The 17,329-nt window shown below is 36.4% G+C and overlaps 1 protein-coding gene across 2 annotated transcripts in view; it reads left to right on the top strand.

The window, feature by feature from the left end:
• PTPRD (protein tyrosine phosphatase, receptor type, D) overlaps positions 1-17,329 on the top strand; it is a 290,979-nt gene that overhangs the window by 57,702 nt on the left and 215,948 nt on the right. For both annotated transcript variants that reach the window (XM_010586057.1, XM_010586056.1), the window contains exon 2: positions 13,505-13,650. In XM_010586057.1, coding sequence (XP_010584359.1) covers positions 13,505-13,650 — 146 coding nt within the window. The remainder of the gene's footprint in view (positions 1-13,504; positions 13,651-17,329) is intronic.

The following is a 17,329-nucleotide window of genomic DNA, read 5'->3' as shown; positions in this document are numbered from 1 at the left end:
TGCAAGCTGATTTCCTTAGAGAAAAGAGTGTTAATTAAACCAACATTTTGTAATACTGATATGCAGAGGACTGCAATTTTCAGAGACTAATAACTTTGCCAAATAGCTACCAGTTTTCGCTGACTCTCTAAAGATCTGAATGTAGTTTGTTTGTTTGTTTTTCTTCACCCTAATAGAAGTATTATCCTTGTTATAAGGAGATAGGGCTTAAACTGGAACATTTTTCAGCCCTCTCATTCAATTCATGAGCACAAATCTCTACAGAAATTATGTAAATATAGTGACAGTAACCACTATAACGCCTCCCTATGTTTTGCAACATATGTAAGTAGCATAATACTGGAAGTAAGGAAATTGAGACATGGAGGTTAGATAATTTGCCTGAAGCTAAACAACAACCAATTAGCAGAGATGGGATTAGAATTACAAAGTCTTGGCTCATGGCCCTCTCTTCTGTCCAGTAGCCAGCCGTCACTTTCAGTGCTTTTGGCTTCCAGTTTTATCTCTTGAGACCAAACTTCAGTGAATTTATTTTCTGAATCTTCTTACTACTTGGATATGAACTGAGAGGGGAACCATGACTAGGATTGATACTACTTTTTGGTTTTATAATTGTAAAGAACGTATTTGCCTGTGAAAGAAAAATGCAATAATCCTTATTGGTAGCTATGTTTCAGTAATTTTTACTTTTATTTTAAAGATGGGCATGAATTGTTCTTTCCAATTATGATGGAGGTTTCAGAGTAAAAGTCTCTATGACAGGGCAAATGTAAATTAGTTTTTTTAAGGAAGAAGGCTTCATTGTGTCCTACAAAACTCTTGCAATCTTGTATTTTGTAATCTTCTAAAACACCAACTATGCCTTAGAAATGGTAGATTTGATGAAATTGTAGAATGTAATGCAAATACTTAGTGTCAAATCACTGACTTGGAAATCTATTACAGACCCTGCTAAGGTCACCTCGGCACATTGGTATTTCAGTGGTACAGTCATTGTCTCAGCTGAGGGGGTGTCATCCACTGTAAAAATATAATCACTCCACAGATAAGCATCATATAAAGCCCAGCTGAATTAACTTTTTTGATTCTTTATTGCCTTCACTGACTCTCTCAGGACAACACGCCTGAACTGTTCTAGATAGTTCCTGTTTGGTCTGTTTAGCTTGGTCGCAGAACAGCTGTGGATTGAGCAATAGGAGCATAAGACAGGGGCAACACATGAGAGGAGAATAAGAATGAAATAAGAGTCCCTGTGTTTGGGCCACTGTTGCTTTTCTCAAGAGAGGATAAAGCAGAATTGTGGTATTTGTGGGAATTCCTTCTAAGGGAGCTGACCAAATAAAAGCGAGCCTCTTCACAATCTGTATATACCACCTTAATAAAAATCACTTAGCAGTGCTTTTAACTTTGACACTGTAAATAACCTGCATGAATGAAGGAAAATAATTTCTGGCTTTTTCAATTGAGTAAAAGAAAAGCTTTTTATTCAATGGCATAAGAACCTGGAGAATGCTAGTGTAAGATTTCCTTTTACAGCATGGTATCTGACCACACATAAGACTCTTACTCCTCTTCCACCCTGAATTTGTCATTATGTCTCCCCCTTAAATATCATGCCCTAGACTGAATGTCAGTTCCACGTAGTGTTATAATTTCTTGGTATCTCTGGTTTTTTAAAGAAGAATAAATTTATGTTAAAGAGAATGGAAGGTACCATTGGTGAGATATAGATGAGACAGGCATAAGCTAGACACAGTACTGTGGGTCAGGATTATCTATTTAGGTGTATTTTTAATCACTGCAAATTATATGAAAATCACTTAAGTAACATGAATAACCATGCAAGATTCTTGTAAAGCAAGTGGAATGCCACAGTGACATACAAGGTGTCAAGTAATTGTACTCTTCAGTGATTTCAGGTAATAGATTGCAGAACAGCATTGTACGAAGTGCTGTCATGTATTAGAATTAAAACAGAAATGGACTTGTAGTAATTGGAGGTTTACCTTTATGTGGTGATATGTTCCTTTTGGTTATGTTTCTACTATTTAATTGAATTTTTGAGCTAGTTACAACTTTGTTGTGCATACCTTTATATGAGGTTTTAGTTCTCACATTCTTGAATGTATATAATATACTTCAGATTTCTGCTGGCATAACTTCATTGGAGAGGAGTTAGAGCAATATGGCTCCTGTAGAAGAAGTTCATAGAGCAGATGCGGTTTTAACTTCAAAACTGCACTTCAGGAGTAGTATTTTTTTGCATATTGGTAGTGCGTTGTTCTTACTGACAAGAAAATGTGACTTGTAGGAGCTTGTATTCACAGCAGGAGCTGTACACAGTAGGGTACTTGTGTAGCACCCAAAACAGACAGTATCAAAAATGCTGCCAGTGTAAATACATTCTAATCAGTGCTTTTATATCTGCATAACCATATCCCAGAGCAGGCTACTTGTACTGTGTTAACCATACTGATATATCTTCAGTGACTTGTGGGCAAGGAACTTGGACGATCCACTGGGGCCTTTAGTCACTGAATCTCACATACCTATAAACAGTTTTCTGACCTAGTTATGAATGTCTGCTTATGCCTCAGTAATATCATCTTACAGGCCACACTAACCTGTCTTTTGGTACAGCTGAGTCTGGGCTGCATATTGTGGCTCTCACAGTGGTGCTGGTAGGAGGAACATATATTCTCTCTACTTGGCTGGACTTGTAATTTAGGTATCATATAATTGGTTGTTGTAGGCAAATGGTAAATATTTTACAACTAATAGAGAGAGATGATTATCGACTTCTGGGATTAAGTAGTTCCAACCTAGTAAGAAGGAAAGAAAGATTTATAAGTCTCTACTAAATAGTATTTTTTTATTTTATGGCAAACTTAATGATATATTCTTTATTAACCACTTTAGCTCAATAAATTATGCTTATGTCAAGTCATGCCATCTCTTAATGCTGGTTTGCAAATAGAAACATCTTAAATCCCTTAATGCCCCAGACTGTATATGTCATATGGACTGTAAGATTTGATTAGCCTCATGCACACATTTTGTCCCAAGTAACAACAGTCTGCCTCTCAGCAGTTTAATAGTTTAACCCAACAAAGAAAGAAGTATAAACCTATGTGTTTACCACCAAGGCAGGACATGACTCTGGCCAGAATGCTTCAAAAGAGGAGAAGATATAAACCACTTTGTCACTAAGCTGAAGGTCAGTTATTATACTTGAGACAGGTTTGATGAATCTAAAGGTCACCTTCATACACCCTAGGAACAGATTGGGTATATTCCTTGTCTGTTGGGGATGAAAGCTGGGGTCCAGTATTTAGCCAAGGGCTTGGTCCCCAAACTAAGCCTCTTCATCTTATCTGGAAACAGAAGTGGAGAAGGAAGGTGTTCTGGTTTTGGTAACTGCATCAGAAAGATTGAGTGACTTCAAATCTTCTATCAATTACCACCCATGTCATTATAAACTTTGATAACATAGATATTTTGAGTTTTATAAATTTTTCTTGCTTTTACCTTCAGCTGGCTTGACCTAGGGGTGATTTTACAGTCAGTGGATAACATTAAGGCATTTCACCCATATAGGCATATTGTACAGAAGACTAGGATCTTAGGTCACTACAGGAGCATAGTCACAGATAGTAGCAGAATGCTTTTCCCCTTTGATGTGCTGGCCAGCTGGGGTGTTGGTAACAAGGCAGTTTGCCGCTAATGTTGGAAAAGAAAGGTGATGCTTAGATGAAAGTAAGTCATGTGGTCTGTTACGAGGCAGAATTTTATTAATTTCTCTTCTGCTTGAACAAGAGTTATGAGAATTTGCTTATATAGATGCCTTGTCAAGCATTAACACTGAACCATATTTAGTATCCAGAGCTTGACAGCTTGATGGTTTCTTTTCTCTTTGAGTCAGTCTTATCATTAGATAGGTGATTTTCCTTTCATAGTTGCTAGTCAGCAATCTGCCCTTTGTATAAATGACCAAGTATGCATTTTGTTGTGTTTACATAAATAAAAAATAAGTGGAAGCTTAACTCAGTTGTTACAATGCCCCAGTTTTATTCTTCCTAGCTTTGGTATCTGTATTTTGAGGGGTTTAGTAAGACTGAAACACCAATAAAGGCCATTTCTCTAGTCATAACCCAGATACTGTCAGCTGCTAATTGAAACTCTTACCTGTAGGATCTTGTTATTTCCCCTTTTTTCTTAGAGCAAAACTCCTCTGGAAAGAGATCAGCTTGCTTGGCATTTTAGGATCCACTGCTTCTACTTTGCATATCGAAAAGGAGTGTCAGCTCTCAGTTACCAAATAATTCATATGCAGTCTGCAGACATTAAAATTTGAAAAAAGAAGCAGTAGAGAGCTTTGAAGCAGAATTTCCTTTCATTAAATTAGTGAATATGACAAGGTTATGTAATGTTCCTGGGGGATGAAGTGGTGCACGTCACTAACGTTTTAGATTCAAGAGGCTTTATGCTTTTCATTTGCTGCTGGAAGAAGGCTTAGTACTGGATTAACTAGCAAGTTCCTCTTTCTAACTCAGGTAGATTAAGCCCTACCCAGGTTTTACATATACTGTATGTGATGTACTATGTATACACACAAGCTTATATCTATTTTGTTTTGTATTGTGCATTTGAGCACATGTGCTGGTGTATAACTTAAAGTCACATGTGCAGCTGGGCTAAATTTACAGTGTTGGAATTCCTATAGACATGAGGAAAGAGAAAAAGAGAATTCTTGCTGTCCTGTGCGTTTACTGCTTAGTGAGTACTAAATGCTATGCCTACATCTGTCAGTGCTCAGGTTAATCAAATGCTAGAACCAAGCATCCTGATTCTCTTTTCTTAAACTAGTGTAAACCAGAATTCTTGTGTAGAAACAACTGAAGAGACACTGGAGTAAATAAGGAGAGATTTGGAAACAAATGTGTAAAACTTTCATTTTCTGTAGTGATATTTAAAAGAAGGTTAAAGTTTGTAGTGAAGGTAATGGGTGTGTAGCACTGGCAGGTAAAGCTGTGTGTGCAGCTTGGGGATGGAAAGCAAGAGGAGACGGGGTTGAGAGCAGGTCTGGCTTTGGGAGCCTTCTCCTTTGTTCTGATCATTGAGGAGGCTGGCTTCAATGGCCCGTCAGCCCTGGCTTCCCATTAGGCTTAGTGCGATAGCACTAAGTAATTTGCCATGAAACCAACTTAAATTGTTACCAGGTTGCCTGCAACAGTTTTAAAAGAAAAAGTACTGCAATAAATTCTTCAGCTTTGTCCTGCTTAGGCTATAAACATATTGGTCTATAATATTAATAAAAGTTTTTTTCACAGTTTTTTTGCATAGGTTCTTCATATTTGTGAAAGCCTTTTTCTTTCTCCTAGTTATTACAAACTGTAAATGAGTATGGGAGTGTGTGTGGGGTAACGTTAGTTGGCAAATAAATGTCTGCTGCTGTCTGTGTTGGTTTGTATTCCTCCTGTGTCCCTAGGGCTCAGATAATGTCTGTGTCTAAAAATGCATACATAATCCACAATGAAATGAGCTGGTACCAAGGTTTGCACAGCCTAGAGGTACAAATTAGGAATGTGCTATTTTAACATTAGACCTTTTGGAAAATGTAACCTACCTATTCTACCTTTAAGGTGTTACTTGTAAATACATCATTTGATTTCATATTTCAGGGAAGAATAAACCCAATGGTCAGCCTAGTAAACTGACACTGTGCATTGCAGAAAATTTGAAAACATAAAGATTAGCTTGACTTTTAATATTTTCCTTGAGAGATCAGGAAGTGATAATCTTTTTTTTTGAGCTGCTTACTAAATTTGTAGGCTGGGTATGCTCTGGCTGATGGAGGGCTGGGGAACTGGAGATGGCTTGCCAAGCTGGAAAAAAAACCCCAAAACAACCATCCCCCCAAAACCCCATACATTTTTTGACATAATTGTTTCTTCTGAGTGCTTTTGTTTTTAGAAGAATACAAGTAGCAGAAAGAAGGTGGGAAGATAAATGTTTTGATTATATTTTATGACCATTGTTGAAGGGGCTGGGTTTTTAAGAGGATGTTGCAATCCCTGTAAAGTGAAATAGCTTAGTTTTGGGAAACCTGTATTTGTACCTGCAAACAATTTTTGTGAACCAAATGGATCAAGGTCTTCAGCTGGAATTAGTTGACATAGCTAGATTGCATTTAGTAGTTGAAAGATGAAAAGCTGGTAATTTTCATTCACAGGATAATAAAACTATTCAGCTGCTCAGAGTATGATGACATTTGAAGATTGCGTTGTTGCTATTCTTCTTGCTGAAGAATGTAAGGATAATGCAGTTTTAAGATGTTTACAGTGAGAAACAGGAAAATTTCACCAGCTTGTCACTGACAAACAAGAGCCTTTAGGAACATACCAGTTGGTAACTTTGGGATTTCTTTATGCAGATTTCATGAATACAAATTGTCACTTGTCTATATAGAAATAAAAACCTAATTAACTTTCTTACATAGCCAATTTGCAGGTCCACTGTAAGTGCAGGTTAGAATTAATGCAAAACAACTGCTTATAACAACAATCAGTCTAACTGATGTCACAAATTATGATTAATGAGTGAATTAGCAGTGAATGCTGTAAATGAGTGTGCTTTGAAAACTTTTTAATAAGTAAATGAGCACAAAAAGCTTTTGTATTAAATATTATGTATATATGTATAATAGGTTTTTTAGTATATTAACTCCTAGAGGAGATGTGAAAAGAATAATAACGCGTGTAATTTGTAATGTATCTATACAGTGTCAGGCTGAGATTGCGTGCAACATTTGCCTGTTTGTTCATATTTATCAGGACAGGAGCCTTCACCATTATTGAATGTGAACCAGTTTATGGCCTGTTTACTTAGCATATATAGCAGTTCCTGATAAGTCAGTGGGATGCAGTGAATATTGCAAAATGGGATGTGGGGTGAATAAACGGTATTTTATTTTAGTTTTTTTTTTTCTCCTTTTTTTCCTTTTCACCCTGTGTAGGAATTTTCTGACTGTATAATTTGTCATAGGAAGAATATCTTCAGAATTCATAACTAGGAATGAGTCCAGTCACATACCCCACTGAAAATTGATGTCATTAGACCAGTAATACATAAGGGCTCTTAAAAGTGACAGTGATTCTTGTGATGATGTGTGTGCAGTATCCTAAAGTGCATGGGCACCTGCCAGACCACATTGTTTACTCTGTGCACAACCTGCATATCTCAGTGTCAGATGAAAAGGTTTCATGGGAACAGTTGTGCCTGTATCATCTTCCAACTTTTATTGCTACAAAACAAGTCACCAAAAAGTTACTGTAATTTTTCAGAAGTCTCCTGAAACATCAGTATATGTTAATTTACAAGTAAATGGGGTGTTTGAAAGAAGCATCTTAGCATATTTAATTTTTTCTGATGTCTTTCTTATTTTATTCACACTTGTTATGAATGCTGACAAAGGATATGATAGGATATGATTTTGGGAAATTTTTATTCTGATTTTGGAAACTTTTTCATATTTCAAGCATATGATAAAATTTAATCATAAGCTGAATTATGATACGCTAGGAACTTCCATACACCACAAACAGAGGGTCTAAAAACAAATACATTAAGGTCTGCATTCTCTATATATCTTGTCTATAGTAGGTCTACATGCTGAGCTTCCTGTACTTGGGCTGCAGACATCCAATTAGCTCTCACTTTACCTTTAAAGAAGGTGAAGTCTTATCCTCATATCCATCTCTTAATTAGAGGAGTTATGTCCATAAAAATGTCTCTACACAAGAAGAGCTGTCAGTAGCTGCGGAAAGAAGGGGGCTGAACTACTAATTTAAAAAACATTTTGTCAGACATTTTATTTGAGTGCAGAGGAAAAGTATTACATGTCCTCAAAGCACAGCACAGAGTATAGAACAGCAAAATTAAAACAGTTAGATTATTCTGTAACATGAAGAAATGTGATTTAGTTAATTCCATTCACTACTTCAGAATTGTACTTAAACTTACAAAAGAGAATGTGGAAGTGCAAAAGAGAAGACAGACATGTCTTATGCTCATGCAAAGCTATGAAAACATTCCAATCCAGGTGAGTTATTTTAGTGTCATGTTATAAATATATTTCATGGAGCCTCAATACACAAAAAAGGACAGTTTCTTTCTGAATAGTGGTAAACTATCTGTATTTCAGAACTTCCTGTGCCCCTGGGGGGACAGCTTGACTGCTTGTTGAAGCAGCAGCCTAACTTCTGTGGTTTTAATCTCCTTGAAACAGACAAATTAAAGCTCAGTATATTTAAGGTAAGCTAGCAATAAATTAAATTTTCCCTCATATATTAGAGTGTAATTTACAGTAGTTAACAGTTGTTGCTTGAGTTTCTCAGGAGTCCCAGCAAGAAGTCCATAACAAGCAGCAGAGCCCTCAAGCCTTGCATGGCAAAGCTTGTGGTACTCTCCATTAGTCCAAGTTATGGAAATCTTCTGCTGTAAAATTTTTTCCTTGACAAGGTACCAACATTCAGTATCAGCACAAATATCTGAGTAGGCACTGTTAGATAAACAGCCTGAAACAAACAAAACTTGTGTTGTTTGCATTTAATAGCCAATATTGCTGTAATTTTGATGGTACACACAAGAGAGTTCAAATCCAGAGATATGAGGTGCTGATTTTAACTGAATTTTACTTTTGTTATTTTAATTTCATTTTTGTTATTTTAATTGCAACTTTATTGAAATGTGACCAAGTAGAGTTTCAAAAGTGCCAAAAGGCTATGATATCATAGTTGGTAACCTATTACATCTGATTTTTTTGGCAGATTTAATTGCACTGGAAGGTTCCCATATAGATTGTTGCTGTGTTTAATGAAGTGGGCTGCAGAGAGTTTTTGTTGGACTCTGCACTGCTGTTGTTAAGTGAGGTTGAAAATAGTTGTCAGTTCTCAATCAAAATTGCCCTCATGTTAATAAGCATGAGGCAGTGTAACTGTGTTTGCTATCAGAGTGCTTAGTAGCTTAGGTCAGAATCAATGTCAAGAAACTGACAACATTAATTGTTAATTTATGTCAAACCTTAATTAACAACCTTTATAAAGATAAAGACAACAAATACTACTTTTCATTTCTGTTTCTGTTGGTCTGATGATGGTCACTTTGTATGTAATGAGATGAACATGCTGACTGAATAATGAAAAGATGGATTGCATAATACCTGTTTTTCTCCATGGCTGGCTGGCTATCACCATAGTCTGAGCACCTCTTGACTGTAAATGAGTTTATCCTCACAGCACCTATTGAACATGCAGAGATTATCCTTCTGGGGCAGCTGCTGAGCCTGAAGCGGAGAATTTAACTGGTTTGCCAAATTAAATTCAATTTTGTGAATTTAAAGATAAACAGCTGAAAAAGGCCATTGTATGCATTAAAATGTCTGAAGCGTACAGGACTACTAGAAGTTTTCTGTTTCAGATAAAATTATTTTTGTTCTAATAATAATTTACCTTCTCTGATATCATATGATACCTTAAAGATAACTGTCTAACTTTCAAGATTAGGCACTGGAGAAGAGTTGTGGCAGTGTTTTTTTACAGGAATTACTTACTTATGCAAAAGGAAACTTTGACCAGCCACATACCTTATTTTTTCAGCTGGATTATGGTCTAAGTGAAACACAAACAAACATCATCACGGTTCCCTTCTATAGTGGAATGTGAAGCTTTTTTTTGATGTAGATAATTAGCAGTCTTTACATACAATAATGTGGTCCTTACATACAATCTTAAAACCTTGTTTTTCTTGAAAAATGTCTACAAATAGGGAATCACATCATTATGTAACAACTGTGCTTGTCTTTTGCCTCTAATGCTTTCTGACAAGTGTTGTTAGTTAAAAAACAACAGCTTTACTAATTGTCAGTCCAGCAAAAGTTCACATAGGACTGGAAAAATACTGTTCTTCTTCAGGTAGCTACCAAAGCCACATTAGGTATTCAGCCCTGTTTCTGCAACTCCACTATGTAGATAGAGCTCTGCAGAAGCTAGTAAGCAATTTTCATAAAGAGTGATGGCAGTTACAGTCCTTTACCAGATTTCACCCAGTCCTAGATAAAGGAATCATCAGAAAACTGGTTTTACCTCTAACAGCAGTTAAGTTTGGTGGAAAATTTTTAGTTTCCAAAATACTGCTATGTGGTTTATTTGATAAACAGCTTTGCAGTTTTCAGAGTGTCCTGGTTTCAGCTGGGATAGAGTTAACTGTCTTCCTAGTAGCTGGTACAGTGCTATGTTTTGAGTTCAGTATGAGAAGAATGTTGATAACACTGATGTTTTCAGTTGTTGCTCAGTAGTGTTTAGACTATAGTCAAGGATTTTTCAGCTTCTCATGCCCAGCCAGCGAGGAAGCTGGAGGGGCACAAGAAGTTGGCACAGGACACAGCCAGGGCAGCTGACCTAAAGTGGCCAATGGTGTATTCCATACCATGGGACGTCCCATCTAGTATAGGAACTGGGGAGTGGGGGCGGGGAATCGCCGCTCGGGGACTGGCTGGGGGGCGGGCGGCGGGTGGTGAGCAATTGCCCTGCGCATCATTTGTACATTCCAATCCTTTTTTTACTGCTGTTGTCATTTTATTAGTGTTATCATTATCATTATTAGTTTCTTCTTTTCTGTTCTATTAAACCGTTCTTATCTCAATCCACGAGTTTTACTTCTTTTCCCGATTTTATCACTGGATGGGGGTGGAGTGAGTGAGCAGCTGCGTGGTGCTTAGTTGCTGGCTGGGGGTAAACCACAACAGAGTGTTGGAGATTAGGAGGATTTTGTTTGTTTCTTTTGTGTTCAGAAGCAGTAGGAAAGGTAAATTGTCATATGGTGTAAATTAGTGCAAGCTCTCTTGTGTTTACCTGAACAACACTAATGGAGTGTTTGTCTCTGAGTGTCTGATAAGGAGGGAAGGGATTCCCCTTTATTTATCTTCTTTTAATTATTGTTATCATTAATAGAATGTATTGCATATTAGTAAAAGCATGCCAGCCATAGGTATCATGGTGACTGGCAGTGACATAAAACCTAGTAGTAGAATATGGTGGGTTTTTTCAGTTGGTTGGTTAGTTTTGGTTTGGGTTTGGGGTTTTTGTTTTTTTTTCAGAGCTAATTTAACTTAGTTCAACACAGTCTTTGCTTGTTCATTGCTTTTGTTTTGTGTGTTGTTTAAAAATCTGCAGTTCTCCTGGTCACAAGATAGTTAAGTGTAGTGTTGCAGGAATGAATGCACAGCATGGCTCTTAAATTAAGTTGCTTTCCGTCCTTGACCCTTGTAATGCATGGCAAAATTCGCAAATTTTCCAAAACAGACCTTGTCTTTACAGGAGTAAGTTACTTCATGGATATTGAAATTATCAGTTGGGCAGTCACTGAATGTATGAGTGAGGCATAAATTTAGAATTTAAAAGCTGCCTATGAGCTACTATGCATAGTAACTCTGTGCTTATGGACTTGCCCACACAATGTTTTTCTTTCGTTTGTTTGACGTTCAACACTGAATTCACAAAATGTCAAAAAGAATAAAAAGAGAATGGCAGTGCATCATTTTTCACTTGATGGCACACAATCACAACTTGTGCCACAGAATATAAGAATATCAGATTCAGTCATGTCTTTTTACATATCAGAGCGCTGAGTTAGTATATGCATAGAAAAGGATTCAAAGCTAACAGTTTTGGTGAAATCCAGATGCTCTTCATCAGAATACATTTCTGTCTTTTCTGTGGTCCAGGCATAAAGCCTGTGACTTGGGAAAGGATTTTTAGTTTCTTTGCTCTAAGTGTGTTTTATTTACCATGGTTTTGGTAAATCAGAGAAGTTCTTTCATAAATTCCCCATGGCAGCAGTGGCACACTATTTTGCTGTGCTCAGATTTGCTGTTGCATTTGGTTTCAGGTATATGTTCACCAGGCAAAATTAGCACAGCAGATAGTTCAAGGACCCCTAAGCGTTCTGGAAGGTTGAGCAATAATAATTTTACCTGACATCTCTGTTAAAGAAAAAAGCATGCAGATTTTCAGGAACATTATATTTTTACTGCATTTTTAAAAAATTGTCTTTGTTATTGGTATGTTACACGTTAGGGGCAGGGTAAAAAAAGACTCAATTCATTTCATAAACTTAGGACAATCTGCACGCTCTGGTATTTCATGTAACAATGTAACAACAATGTATTGACTTTGTTTTATAATAATGGCCACATCACATTTTCTTGGCATTTTAAATTATTTTAGGATTTCTTCCAGTGTTACATATATGCATACTTGTAGTCTGCTTGGTTTCTGACATTTAAATAAACATGCTGACTGGAAGTATTGCCTGTGGAAAGACCAGTTCAGCAGAATAAGGGGTTAGACATCAGAAGTGAAGAGCAGTTGAGAATGGAAAGGAGCTGTCTGCTGAAAGTTGAGAGCAAAAATGAATTGCCACAGCTGCTATAAAGGAACTACATATAACAACTTAAAACTGAGAAAGACTATATAGCAATATAGCAAAGACTTGGATTCTTTATCATTTATTAGCCCTAAGTATTCACTTCATATCTTTTAAATCAGCATCTTAAAATGTATTGGATCTCTAAAAATTTCTCAGCTAGGAAAGAGAATGATGTAAATATTTACAGACACTCTTCAACATTTCTGTACTGTGGTTAGGCATAATGTCATAGGTTTTTATATTAAATCTTTAGAAGTCATGTCTTGTGTTGGTGTAAGTTCGAAAGTTTTGTTTCACCACAAGGCTAATAAATTAATTTTAACTATGTTGTAACAGAAATCGAAGGAAAGAGAATAATTAACTAAAATGCCTTTTCCTGCTTTTAAAATGATTTGTCTATTTCTCTCTCCTCTCCTGTTGTTGAAATAGTTGGATCTTTTTTCACTTCTTTTTTTCTGACAGAGTAGAATAATTTGGGAGTGAACAGGAGCTATACGTGAAACTGTGCCCAAGCATAAATCTCTCTTCTCTTATAGTCTTTCTGTGTGGACTCTTAATACATAGTCATTTACCTCCACCACTGCAAACTTACTAATGCTTTCTCCTAAATGTCACTGATTTTAATGGCTTAAAGGTGGGAATCCTGTTTTCATGACATCCTGTGATCATAACATCAAGACATGAATCATGATCTTATTGCAGCTGATTGATGAGCTTATTTTGCAACAGAAGACAAATTGGATTTTTTTATTTATAATGGTGATAAAATATAGTGTTTGATCTTGGTATTTGGATGCTATTAGATTTCTGTTTTAATATAAATTTCACTAGTAAAATCTCTAGGTGCTTTCCTGACCTTTTAGTTATTTTTTTAATGCTTTCTCTTGCAGGTGAATACTGTCACTGGAGGAAAAAAACCCGCACTATTTCCTTCTTTTTTCATTTTGTAATCTTGACATGGCTTATTTTTTATGTTTCCTGCTTAGATTAATTTTGCTAATTGTTTTGTTTGTTTCAGCACCACCAAAGTTTACAAGAACTCCTGTTGACCAGACGGGGGTTTCTGGAGGAGTCGCCTCATTCATCTGTCAAGCCACAGGAGATCCAAGACCTAAAATTGTCTGGAACAAAAAGGGAAAGAAAGTCAGCAATCAGAGATTTGAGGTATTAGGTCCATTGTTCTGTTCCTCTGAAAACCATTAATTCCAACCTCGCTTCTAATCCCAATATGTATGGTTTATTTTCAGTGATTAAGAAATATAGCTATGACTATTGGGGATAATTTGGTGGGAGCAGTCTTGCAAAGTTTTTATTTTGCAAACTGGTTATGCATAGCGCTGTTAAAGAGAAAATTGCTACTGCTGTTTTCTAAACTAGCATGATGTAACCGGGGAACTTTGATGTGCTTCTGTTCAGCCTGCTATCTTTTCCATGAAGGAGATGGGGGAAAATTATTTGAGCAGTGATTGCTGTCTCCAGAGAACAAGCCATGTCCTTTTGGACAGTGTGCATCGAACAGACCTAGGCTGCTACTGCTTCTGCTGCCACAATTGCTTACCACTGTTGCAGAGAGAGATGAAAAGGACATTGTAGTTCCTGCTGCTGAAGAGGAAATGTAAAACTTGCTTGCTTTTGATTCTTTTCTTAACAATAACCTAGGAAAAGGCTTTAGAGAAAGCTGTTTCCTCTCTCCACTACCTTCGGTTAAAGGAAACAGTGAAGATAATCTGTTCAAAGCATGCTGGTTATTTGGGTGAAACAAGACAACAAATATTATTCCCTCTTTTACTGGCAGGAACAATTAATACCACATATGGATTGACCTTTAACATGAAGAAAAAACTCAGAAAATGGGAGAAGGCTTGTAGAATAGATACCAAAACTTGCATTAAGAGTGTATAATTTTCACTGTGTCTCTTCATTGTTTTCAATATTAAATGAGAGACTTCTGCATTAAGAAAACAACTCTTTGGAAGATGACTAATTTGTATATAAAACAGTTGTGACAAATTTTATGAGTGAAGATCTAAGATATACCTATTAAAAGTTGACTGAATATTAAAGTCTTCTGTGTTAATTTTTAATAGTATTTGGGAAGATTGCTTGCCCTGGCTTTCAGGTTAGATTCACATCAGCAGAAAAGAACTGCATTTCTTAAATAAGCTAAATTTTCTTTACTCCTTTTTTGTTCAAAAAATATTTAAAGGCATTGGAATTTGTTCATTAACCAATATAACAATATAATTCTTTGCTTGTATATTTACTGCAATATAAGAAATAAAAGCATGAATTTGAATGTGACCTCCTAGTGCCAAGAACTGTTTGCACTTTGCAGAGCATATGGAGAGCTGTAATTAGCTAGAGGGATTAACTTAGAAATTTTGTCATAAACTCTACACAACTTATCCCTTCTGGTCACAAAATTTTCACTTGAGGTGAGTTCTAAACAGTGAAAGATTGGGCAGGTACATGTTTACTGTGTTGATTTAGTTTTATTTTGCAATATGTCATGGTTTATTTGCTTCATATATTGTTCTCTATGTGTGTATGTACCTGTTTTTAGGGAGAATAAGCAAAAATAAAACAGTTTTATTTCCATAAAAAATATTTGAAGGAACTATAAAAAAAAAATTTAAAATGTTTTAAAAATGCCTTCAGTGGACTGTTGAAGCTGTATAACCAAGTGAGATGGAATGTAATTCAAAGAAATAGAAAACACTTGCCAAGTATTTTATAATTTTTGTTATAACCGCTGAGCAGGGTAGTTATAAAGTGTGCAGAGCACAGCAATATTTTAAGCATCTTTCCTTCCTGTCCAAAGTAAAGCCATTAATTCATGCTGTAGAATCTCTAAATAAGAACAGAACGACAATAGAAACGAAATTCAGAAAAGACACGTGGAACATTTAGGAAACAAGAAACATCTGAGATTATCAACTGCACCAATAAGAGAACAGTTAGTTGGGCATACTTTCCTCTTCTTTCACATTAATATTTTGTATATATCATTGAGTTTTATTACTTAGTAATACAAGACATGGAAATGTTTTACCTGGCCATCTGTCTTCATAGAAGCCTAGTAAATGCAGCTGGAAAGGACTTAAGTGGGTCATCTAATCCACATGCTTTCCGAGGGATGCTGGGGGTTACTTTTTTTTTCCCCTCCAATAAACTTGGACAGCCTCCTACAGTATTTCATGAACCTTGCCATGACTTTTTTTTCTCATAGGGAACCTGAACTTTTTTGCTGAAACTTGATGTACATAGCAATTGTCTTATCTAGCAATGAGGGAACAAATATTTTATTCCCTTTCCTGACAGTGGCTGTTGTGGTTTAACCCCAGCCAGCAACTAAGTACCGCGCAGCCACTCACCCACTCCCCCCCCCTCCCCCCGCCCCCCAGTAGGATGGGGGAGAGAATCAGAAGGAAAAAGGTAAAACTCATGGATTGAGATAAGAACAGTTTAATAGAACAGAAAGCAAGAAAGAATAATAATAACAATAATAAAATGACAGTAATAATAAAAGGATTGGAATATACAAAACAAGTGATGCACAATGCAATTGGTCACCAGTCACTGACTGATGCCCAGTTAGTTCCCGAGCAGCAGTCCCCCCAGGCCAACTCCCTCCCGTTTATATACTGGAGATGACATTACATGGTATGGAATATTCCCTTTGGCCAGTTTGGGTCAGCTGCCCTGGCTGTGTCCCCTCCCAACTTCTTGTGCCCCTCCAGCTTTCTCGCTGGCTGGGCATGAGAAGCTGAAAAATCCTTGACTATAGTCTAAACACTACTTAGCAACAACTGAAAACATCAGTGTTATCAACATTCTTGTCACACTGAATCCAAGACATAACACTATACCAGCTGCTAGAAGGAAAACTAACTCTATCCCAGCTGAAATCAGGACAGTGGCTTGTTTATATATTTTAAGATTATTATTGTTGAATGTGGAATGTTTTTGCTTGCAGGCTAATTCTCACAAATGAGTGAGAATAGTCGTGAGAGCTATACATTGTTTGTGAAATTGAAGGCTACAGTAAGACTTTGTGGGACTTCGCTATTAATCTTTCATCTTTTCTTTGTATTGCAAGTACATGCTTTGAATGAACATGATACAGGAGGATACTTTTTTCTCTCCTTGCTTCAAATCAATTCAAATAATATGAATTAGAAAAATCTAAGTTACTCAGAAGTCTTTCTAAGAGGAACTTAAAGAGAAACGGGGGTGGGATGGGGTGGGGGAGGAGACAAGTTCAAAAAATTTCACCATTCTACCCTGTGGCATAAGGCTGGTTTTATTCAAAATTCTGTGCTTTTTTAAAAAAAAAATTCATTCAGTAGATGTGGGAGTCAGAGGAATTAGCTATGTGATATGCAGGAAAGGGGAGAACTCATCACAGGAAAAGCAAATCCATTTTATGATACATATTTTGGAGACACCAGACTTGAAACTTAATCTCTGCAATATATGCCCAACCCAATCTGCTGCAATTGTTTTTATTGGCCATGCAGCTAGGATTATTCAGCATTCAAATTTAAACAATAAGAATATTATTTTTCAGTGTAACAATAGTGATTATTTGGATCCCGTGCTTTCATTTTTTATCTACAAATCATTAGTCTGTCTGCTTTAAGACTGTGAAATTTTCCTTTCCCCAAAAAATGTCAATTTATCAAGAATTCTAGTTATTCTTTTGTTTATGCTAAGGTCAGATGGAGATTTTGTGTTGTCTCATTTTGTTTAGGACAATGGCTTTACTTAAAGAACAAGGAAAAGTAATACAGCCTGTGAGTTATCAAACCAATTTCTTCTCAGAAAAAAAAAGGTTATTATC

This window comes from Haliaeetus leucocephalus, unplaced genomic scaffold (genome assembly GCF_000737465.1).
Source record: "Haliaeetus leucocephalus isolate CR32 unplaced genomic scaffold, Haliaeetus_leucocephalus-4.0 Scaffold139, whole genome shotgun sequence".
Taxonomy (NCBI): Eukaryota; Metazoa; Chordata; class Aves; order Accipitriformes; family Accipitridae; genus Haliaeetus; species Haliaeetus leucocephalus.
This window is presented reverse-complemented; position numbering and strand designations above follow the sequence as displayed.